This window comes from Bos indicus, chromosome 22 (genome assembly GCF_029378745.1).
Source record: "Bos indicus isolate NIAB-ARS_2022 breed Sahiwal x Tharparkar chromosome 22, NIAB-ARS_B.indTharparkar_mat_pri_1.0, whole genome shotgun sequence".
Classification (NCBI taxonomy): Eukaryota; Metazoa; Chordata; class Mammalia; order Artiodactyla; family Bovidae; genus Bos; species Bos indicus.
Genome location: NC_091781.1, coordinates 58,075,536 through 58,086,085, shown reverse-complemented (window position 1 = coordinate 58,086,085; position 10,550 = coordinate 58,075,536). Strand labels below are relative to the sequence as shown.

At 39.5% G+C, this 10,550-nt stretch overlaps 1 protein-coding gene across 1 annotated transcript; it reads right to left on the bottom strand.

The window, feature by feature from the left end:
* Positions 1-7,808: 7,808 nt before the first annotated feature.
* On the bottom strand, positions 7,809-9,368 carry LOC109575911 (vomeronasal type-1 receptor 90). Its single transcript, XM_019984150.2, has one exon. The coding sequence runs from the start codon at positions 9,148-9,150 to the stop codon at positions 8,236-8,238; it is 915 nt and encodes a 304-aa protein (XP_019839709.2). The 5' UTR covers positions 9,151-9,368; the 3' UTR covers positions 7,809-8,235.
* Between the last annotated feature and the right edge of the window lie 1,182 nt (positions 9,369-10,550).

Genomic DNA, 10,550 nt, shown 5'->3' with positions numbered 1-10,550 from the left:
TACATACTTGATCGTTACAGGATCTGTATTTTTAGAGATACATAGTTCTTTCCTCTTTAATTTCAACAGATACTTGATTTTTCAGTGTGTGGAAAATTTAGGGTTTTTTGCTCATATGTAGCTCATCTTCTGGAGAATGTTTTATGACTGAATTGTTATTTGCTTCTTTCTTGCTCTGGAGGAGTAACAACTGGAGAATATATATTCTTTATCGCATGTGCTTGTTAATCCCAAGTCAAACCAACACGAAGGAGATTCATAATCCCATAATTCAGAGAATATATATTCTTATCGCATGTGCTTGTTAATCCGAAGTCAGACCAACACGAAGGAGATTCATAATCCCATAATTCAGAGAATATATATCCTTATCGCATATGCTTGTTAATCCCAAGTCAGAACCGACACGAAGGAGATTCATAATCTCATAGTTCAGAGAATATATATCCTTTATCGCATATGCTTGTTAATCCGAAGTCAAAACCAACATGAAGGAGATTCATAATCCCATAGTTCTGGAGATTAAATGAAAAAGTAAACTGAAGTGAAAATGCAGTGGAAATGCTTCAGTTGTGCTATAGTGAGACCCATTGCTCTTGCTGATTGCACATAAAATCTTTGGACAAAGTATAAAAGACAACTCTGAAGATCTCTGAAAAGTAAACAAAAGTGGGCCAGTTATGGAAGGAGCATTTTGGAGATGGACACTGCATGAGGGTGAGTTTCCCGTTTCTTTTCTCAGAAACCGTGTTGTTTTGACAAAGAGCAGACAGGAGGAGGGGCCTCTGAGAGTCGGAAGGAAATTGTGATTCCTGCTGCAGTGAGGATGAGCCTTGAGGACATTGTGCTGAGTGACATAAGAACAAGTACTGAATGATTCCACTTACATGAGGACCTAGAATAGTGAGTGTCATAGAGACAGGAAGCACTGATAGGATGGTGGGTGCCAGGAGTTGGGGAAGTGGCTGGGAAGTTGTGTGTAATGGGGACAGAGCTTCAGTTATTCAAAGTGCAGAGAGTTCTTTCAATGGGTGGTGTGTATGCTTGCTCAGCCTCTATACTATACTATACATTTAAACATGGTGAACATGTTACATTTTTTGTTTTGTGTATTTTATCCCAGTTTTTAAAAAGTAAATGCATTGACCCTATGTTTATTTTACCTGACATTAAAGAGAAACTCCTCCTGCTCACTCTCTATGTGGTGTCTGTCTCACTCTGTATTAAAGTGTTCCTATCTTAGGATACAGCTAATATGGACTTCCAAAAATCATTCTCCATCTTTGCATTTATTTGGATGCTTTAGATGATTTTAACATTTTGGGATCTATCATGTTTTATGTTTTTTCTATTTTTCTCCTCTGTTTATTTTTCTCTCGCCTTTGCTTTCTTTTGAATTATTTGAATAATATATGCCTTTAATTTTTATTTTTTTGGGTGCACTGTGTGCATGTGGCATCTTAGTTCCCTGACCAGGAACCAAACCTCTGCCCCCCGCATGGAAAGCACAGAGTGCTAACCACTGGATCGCCAGGGAAGTCCCTATTTGAATAATATTAATATTCTGTTAACAAATGACATTTTGGCAATATGTCTTTGAACATTTTTATTTGCTGTAGCCCAGGGCATTACAATATGCATTTTTAATATTTCCAGTCAGTTTAGAATTAACATAGTAGCACTTCGTGTAATTTCTCAGACCCTCAGTACCCTATAGGTTTATCACAGCACCATCGCTGTTACATTTATTACATATAATGAAACTCCCACTAGTCCATGTTACACATTTTGCTTTAAACTGTTCTGTGTATTTGAATGAAAATCTGAGAAGAGATAAAAATAATCTTTCCTAGGCACCCAGCTGTTTACCATTTCTGGGCTCTCCTTTAATTTCTGAGGTACCGTGTTTCCCTTCGGCATGAAGTTGTTCAGCCTTCCTCCAGGAGCCAATTGGTTGGCAAATCCTCTCAGTTGTACTTTGAGAATTAATTCATTTTACTGTTTTTCCTGAAATATATTGTTTCTGGGTATAAAACAGGGTTTTTGGTCTTCTTTTTTTCCCTTCTGGCTCTTAAAAATATCTTCCACTGTCTTTTGATGTCTGTTATTGCTGAGGAGAAATCTATGGTCATATGAATCATTGTTTCCCAATATGTATCTATGATTTTTATCTTTAGTTTAATCATGATCTGCCCAGGGATGGTTTTCTTTTAATTTTTCCTGTTTGAAGTTTGCTGAAATCCACGTTTGTAATCACATTTGGGTAGTTTTATGACGATCATCTATTTATTTTTTAAAATATAGTAAGTTATTTATTATGTTTACTCTTTACATTTTGGAAGTCTTCCAATATCTTTTCTTTTCTTTCGGTTTTATTGAGATATAATCAACACACAGCACTGTAAAAATTTAAGGTGTACAGCAAATGATTTCAGTTATATACATCATGAAATGATGACCACAGTAAGTTTAGTGAACATCCATCATTTCATACAGTACAAAGTTAAAGAAATGGAAAAAACGTTTCCCTTGTGATGGGAACTCTTCTTACTCTCTTAACAACTTTCCTATGTAACATGCAGCAGCTGCATCTCAGGTACTTCCCTGTCTTATAATTGAAATGTTGTACCTTTTAAGCACCATCACCCCGTTCACACTTCCTCTCCCCCCACTCTCCTCTGGGCACCACAGAGCTCCTCTCCTGTCCATGAGTCTGCTTGTTCAGTCCTGAAGTGCAGTTGGCCCGCAGCACTGTGTTAGTTCCAGACGCGCAGCACAAGGACTTGATATTCCCATACGTTTCAAAAGGATCACCACAGAAATCTCATTACCATCTGTCAACATTCCAAGATGTCACGTAATTATTGACTGTAATCCCTACACTGTGCATTTCATCCCTATGACTCATTTATTTTGTAACTGCAAGCTTGTACCTCTTATTTCCCTCACTATTTCTCTCTTTTCCCCCACCTCTTCCCCTCTGGCAAGCACCTGTTTGTTCCCTGTGTCTATGACTCTGCTTCTGTTTTGTTAGGTTTGTTCATCTGTTTTGTTTTTTAGGTTCCACGTATAACTAAAATCATACAATATTTGATTTTCTCTGTCTGATTTATTTCACCTATACCCTCTTGGTACAACCATGCCTTGTAAATGGCAAGATTTCCACTGTTGTGTATATATAAACCACATGGACACTTAGGTTACTTCCATATCTTGGTTATTATAAAAATAACTGCACTGAACATAAAGTGCATATGTCTTTTCTAATTAGTCTTTGTGTCTTCTTTGGATAAATGTCTCAGAGTAGAATTGCTGGGTCCTATGGCAGTTGTCTTTTTAGTTTTTTGAGGAACCTGCATACTGTTTTCCACAGTGGCTACAGCAATTTACGTTCCCACCATGAGGGTTCCCTTTTCTACACATCGTCACCAACACTTGTTTTTTGTGTTTTTCACAATAGCCAGGTGTGAGATGATATCTTATGGTTTTGATCTGCTTTTGTCTGACAATGAGGATGTTGAGCATCTTTCATTGTGCCTGTTGGCCATCTGTACGTCTTCTTTGGGAAAATGTCTATTCAGTTCCTCTGCCCACTTTTTAACTGGGTTGTTTATTTTTTGATGTTGAGTTGTATGAGTTCTTTGTATATTTTGGGTATTAACCTCTTATCTGATATGGCACTGGCAAATATTTCATCCTATTCAATAAACGGTCTTTTTGCACAGGGTATTTTTAGTTTGTAGTCCTCTTTGTTTACTTTTGCTTTAGTTTCCCTTAACTGAGGAGAAATGTAATTTTTTTTTTCTGCTAAGGCCAATATCAAAGAGTATACTGCTTGTGTTTTCTTCTAGAAGTTTTGTGATTTCAGGTTTTATATTTAAGTCTATAATCCATTTTGAGTTTACTTTTGTATATGTTGTGAGAAAATGTTCCAGTTTCATTCTTTTACATGTAGCTGTCCAGTTTCCCCAGCACCATTTATTGAAGAGACTGTCTTTTCCCCATTGAGTATTCTTGCCTTCTTGTCCTAGGCTAATTGACTATAGGTATATGGGTTTATTTCTGAGCTCTCTACGATCTGTATGTCTGTTTTTCTACCTGTACCAGGCAGTTTTGATTACTACAGCTTTGTAGTATAGTCTGAAGTCAGGGGGCATGATATCTCCAGCTTTCTTCTTTTCCCCAAGTTTGCTTTGGCTATGTAGGGTCTTTTGTGGTTCAGTATACATTAAAATCCTAAAGGCTTACTTGTTTTAATTCTTCAAAAAATATCATGAGTATTTTGATAAGAATGGTATTAAATCTGTAGATTCTTTTGGGTAGTATGGACATTTTAACAATATTATTCCTTCCAATTTGTTAAGACAGAATATCTCTCCACTTCTTTGTATCATCTTCAGTTTCCTTCATCAGTGTTTTACAGTTGCCAAAGTATATGTGTTTCACCTCCTTAGTTAAGTTTATTCCTAGGTATTTTTTTCTTTTTGATGTAATTTTAAACAGCATTGTTTTCTTGCTTTCTCTTCCTATAGTTCATTATTGTGTATAGAAAAATAACAGATTTCTGTATGTTAATTTGTATCCTGCAACTTTACCAATTCTTTCATTAGTTGTAATAGTTTTTTGATGGAAACTCTAGTGTGTTCTCTAGATAGTATCATGTCATCAGAAAATAGTGGCTTTTTTCTTCTTCCCTTCTAATCTGAGCGCTTTTTATTTCTTGTCTGATTGCTGTGGCTAGGACTTCTAACACTATGTTAAATACAAGTGGCAGGTGTGGGCATCCTTGTCTTGTTTCTAATTTTAGAGAAAAAGATTTCAGCTTTTCACCATTGAGTATGCTGTTAACTATGGGTTTGTCATAACTTTTATTTTATTGACGTTTGTTCCCTCTATATCCAGTTTGATAGAGTTTATTATGAATGGATGTTGAATTTTGTCTACTGATTTTTCTGCATCTATTGAGATGATTGTGTGATTTGTTTTTCCTGTCCTTTTGTTAATATGGTGTCCTACATTGATTGATTTCTGGAATATCGAACCATCCTTACATCCCTGGGGAAAAAAATCCTACTTGATCATGGTGTGTGACTTTTTTTTTAATGTAATGTTGAATTTGGTTTGCTAATATTTTGTTGAGAATTTTTACGTCTATATTTACCAGAAATATTGGTCTATAATTTTCTTTTTTTTTTTTTAATCCCTTTGTCTGCTTTTGGTAACAAGGTAATAATCGTGGCCTCGTAGAATGAATTTGGGAGTGTTCCCTCCTCCCACATACTTTCGAATCATTTGAAAAGAATAGGTAGTAGCTCATTAAAAGTTCAGTGGAAGTTCCCTGTGAAGCATCCTGGTCTCAGACATTGTTAGTTTTTTGATTACTATAATTACTATATAATATCAATCAGCCTTTTCAGATTGTCTATTTGTCCTGATTCAGTGTTGGGAGATTATCTGTTTCTAGGAATCTATTTCTTTTTGGTTGTCCAACTTATTGTCATATGACTATTTATAGAGTTCTCTTATGACTCTTTGTGTCTCTGTGATATTAGTTATAACTTTTCCTTTATCATGTATTATTCCATTTATTTGTGTCCTCCCTCTTTTTTTTAAATGAAGGTGTCTAAAAACTTACCAATCCCAAAGAACAGCAATGCCAAAGAATGTTCAGACTACTGCACAATTACATTCATCTCACATACTAGTAAAGTAATGCTCAAAATTTTCCAAGCCAGGCTTCAGTAGAATGTGAACCATGAACTTCCAGATGTTCAAGCTGGTTTTAGAAAAGGCAGAGGAACCAGAGATCAAATTGCCAACATCTATTGGATCATCGAAAAAGCAAGAGAGTTCCAGAAAGACATCTGCTTCTGCTTTATTGATTATGCCAAAGCATTTGTCTGTGTAGATCACAACAAACTGTGGAAAATTCTTAAAGAGATGGTAATACCAGACCACCTTACCTGGCTCCTGAGAAATCTGTATGTAGGTCAAGAAGCAACAGTTAGAACTGGACATGGAACAACAGACTGGCTCCAAATCGGGAAAGGAAAACATCAAGGCTGTATACTGTCACCCTGCTTATTTAACTTATATGCAGAGCACATCATGTGAAATGCTGGGCTGAATGAAGCACAAGCTGGAATCAAGGTTGCCGGGAGAAATACCAATAACCTCAGATACACAGATGACACCACCTTTCTGGCAGAAAGTGAAGAGGAACTAAAGAGCTTCTTGATGAAAATGAAAGAAGAGAGTGAAAAAGCTGCCTTAAAGCTCAACATTCAAAAAACGAAGATCAGGGCATCCGGTCCTATTACTCCATGGCAAATAGATGGAGAGACAATGGAAACAGTGACAGACTTTATTTTGGGGGGCTTCAAAATCACTGCAGGTGGTGACTGCGACCATGAAATTTAAAGATGCTTGCTCCTTGTAAGAAGAGCTATGACCAACCTAAACAGCATATTGAAAAGCAGAGACATTACTTTGCCAACAAAGATTCATCTAGTCAAAGCTATGGTTTTTCCAGTAGTCATATATGGATGTGAGAGTTTGACTAAAAAGAAAGTTGAGCACCGAAGAATTGATGCTGTGGTGTTGGAGAAGACTCTTGAGAATCCCTTGGACAGCAAGGAGATCCAACCAGTCCATCCTAAAGGAAATCAGTCCTGAATATTCATTGGAAGGACTGATGCTGAAGCTGACTCTACAATATTTGGTGACCTGATATGAAGAACTGATTCATTAGAAAAGACCCCAGTGCTGGGAAAGATTGAAGGCAGGAGGAGAAGGGGATGATAGAGGATGAGAGGGTTGGATGGCATCACTGACTCAATGGACTTGAGTTTGAACAAGCTCTGGGAGTTGGTGATGAACAAGGAGGCTTGGTGTGCTGCAGTCCATGGGGTCACAAAGAGTCAGACATGACTGAGTGACTGAACTGAACTGAAAAGCTTACCAATTTTGTTTATCTTTTAAAAAAGAGCTTTTGGTTTCATTGAACTTTTCTCTCCTTTTTTTTTTCTGTCTCTATTTCTGCCTGATCTTTATGACTTCTTTCCTTGTGCTGTCTTTGGTCTTCTTTAACTTTGTTGTTTAACACCTTGTTTGATTTATCTGATATATAGTAAACTGTATGAATTTGAAGCATGCCAATGGATTCTATGGATGTGAGAATTGGACTGTGAAGAAAGCTGAACACCGAAGAATTGATGTTTTTGAACTGTGGTGTTGGAGAAGACTCTTGAGAGTCCCTTGGACAGCAAGGAGATCCAACCAGTCCATCCTAAAGGAGACCAATCCTGGGTGTTCATTGGAAGGACTGATGCCGAGGCTGAAACTCCAATACTTTGGCCACCTCATACAAAGAGTTGACTCATTGGAAAAGACCCTGATGCTGGGAGGGATTGGGGGCAGGAGGAGAAGGGGACGACAGAGGATGAGACGGCTGGATGGCATCACCGACTCGATGCACATGAGTTTGCGTGAACTCCGGGAGTTGGGGATGGACAGGGCGGCCTGGCGTGCTGCGATTCATGGGGTCGCAAAGAGCTGGACACGACTGAGCGACTGAAATGAACTGAACTGAATGGATTCTTTTCAATGTGTATTAAACATGTAAAACAACTGTCACAATCCCCCAAATTTTCTTCACGCCATTTGTAAATCTTACTCTGCTTTTCTTTTTTCCCCTCATGCATTCCCAGACAGTCATTGATATCCTTTCTATCCCTTTACAGTTTGTTACTGGGTAAGAGGTTTAGATCTTAAGACTGGGATTCGAGTGAAACTCATGAATTATCTCAAACAGATATGCTGTTAAATGACCTTCCATGTGTTTGTGAGCTACATGTATCAAAGTGAAGAGACTTAACAGACAAAGCCTAAGCCATATATTTCAGTTAACCCAGAGAGCACAGGCTGCACACTGTGATTAATAATTTTGAAGTCAGTACCTTACATCATCTTTTAAACGGCTCATTCATTGCAGAATGGGCTTCCCAGGTGGCACCAGTGGTAAAGAATCTGCCTTCAATGCAGTAGATCCATGTTCAATCCCTTGGTTAGGAAGATCCTCTGGCGAAGGAAATGGGTACCACTCTAGTATTCTTGTCTGGAGAATCACATGGACAGAGGAGCCTGGTGGGCTACAGTCCATGGGGTTGTAACAAGTCGGACATGACTTAGCAACTCTCACTTCCGTTGCAGAATAATTACATATTTAATGCCATTTCACCATATGTATTTTAAGACCTTGATTATTTGTTTTTCAGCACTGATTAGCACCAAAGGACTGATGCTAGCATAGCCGTTTCCCACGAGCATCTGGACACACATATGCACAGAGTCAATATCCCACAACTTTCTTGAGAACCAAGAGACAGTTATGTCCAAAAAGTACATGACCACAAAGAAACTCATGAGCAACAGAATGGTCTGAGTGGCCCTTTCTTCTGGGGGTGCTTTTGGAGAAAGCTTGGTGCTCTGAAGATGCTGGGTCTGCCTCTTATGCCTGTACAAGAGAGTCACCATGTATCCACTTGAGAGGGCCATGAGCCCCAACAAGCAGACGTCTTGGAAGGTCCTCAGTACAAAGTGTACGTACCTAAGGAAGTGAATCACGGGGCAAAGTGAGCAGGATTCAGTGACACGTAGAAGATGGGCTGAGGTCACACTGGGGGTGGCGACAGTGGACACTAAGAAGTAACCACTGATGAACATGTTGAAGACCCACAGGAAGAGAGTGCAGTACAGGTTGTGATGGGATGAGTGAGGTTTGAACTTTGCCAGACGGGAGTTTCTGGGGCTGAGGGTGATGGCCCGGAGGACACTCAGCAGGCAGGTGGCGCAAATGGAGAGGCCCCTCATCGAACTGTACAGGTGGACAACCAACTTACATTGGATGTCATCCCAGGTTTTCTGAGACCCAAAGGTGTCTGTAGCCATAAATGCCACGGTTAGTAGCATGACTATGTGGATTAGGGCCAAGTGACCCATGGTCAGGTCAGTGGACTTGGGTCTGTGCTCAAGAAGGAAGTTGTGGGCATGGAAGAGAAGAAGGATGGTGTTGGCCAAGATCCCAATGGCAACTTCGGAGAAAAAGGCATTTCTTATGTCAATGAAACTGGAAAGTCTATTTTTATTCATCTTTGTGGAGGAAAATAAGCATGTAGTGAGTACCTGTGGAGAAACTCAAGGAAAACTCTTTATCTTTAACTCTTTATAATATGACCAATATCAACAACCTCAGCTGGCACTATTGCCACTGTCTGAATAGGTGGCTTGGACTCCCCTGGTGGTCCATTGGCTAAGACTCTGAGCTCCCAAGGCAGGGGGCCCGGGTTCTATCCCTGGTCGGGGAACTAGACCCCACGTGCCACAACTAAGGCCAGGTGCAGCTCCATAAATGAGTGGACACTAAAAAGGAGCAGGTGGGCTGACCCCAGTCTACGCTTCACCACTATTCAGTGCACAAGACTGCTTTACCTATCCCCTGCCCCAACACCATCCCCAGTATTCCTCTAGCCTGACTACTTCCCAGTCTTCACTGGCTTGTGTATGTCATTGCTGGACTTGCATAGTACCTGAGACTTCCTCTATAGTGAGAAATAGTTTGCCTTTCATCTGCAGAAACGTGATGTAAGGCTACATGTGTAAAAAGAGCTCTATCGCTTTTGTTGAATTAGAATGAGGAGAAATGCCTACGGGTGGACCGCAGGTCCTCTTAAACAAAGGGTGTCAACTAGATGGCCACGCACAGAGTTGTTTTATCTCGGTTCTCTCTTTCCTCTAGCTTATTGATTGTCAGACCAAATATACAAAGACTAAATGTTGACAGGCACAGTCCCTGAGAGGCAGCTTGAGATTAAATGTGTGAGTGGACACCGAGTGCAAGTGTGGCTCCAGCAGCCACTTTACGTCTGAGCCTCAACTGTTTATCTCTTGTGTAGAACACGGTAAACACATTACCTCTATGCTAAAGATATTATGAAAATAAACAGATTAAGCGTGCATAATATAACAGAAGAGTGTATGATGCATATAAGTCTCTATAGAATTATAGAATTTAGTATTATCTAGTTCCTCATACATGTGACTTGGGAGAGTTGGTGCAGTTCTCTTAATAATTCCTTAGCCCTGCTCCTGCCTCAGGTGAGAGGGGAATCACTACGAAAACTGGGGACCATTTAAAAAATCTCTGTACATCGTGCCCTGATGGAGTGTTGCTCTTTTCTTGGAATCCTCCAAGGTAACTTCACATCCTACATATATTTCATTATCTAACCTGAAAACACTACTTTATGACTCTGAGTTGTCAGTCATTAGCAGGAACAGATTTCTTTTCTCTCCGCCCCTTGACGTGTGGTACCAGGGTGGTAAATATAACAGCAGTTTAAATAGATTATGGATTGTTTTCTTTGCAGGTTTTAATTAGAAAACTGGTGTTCACCCCACCCTGAAGGAGGTTTCTTTCATAGGGCTTCAGTACAGGACTTCAAGCCGGCAGGTGTCCTTCAAGCAAGCACTGCTATCTCGATAGTCAGGAG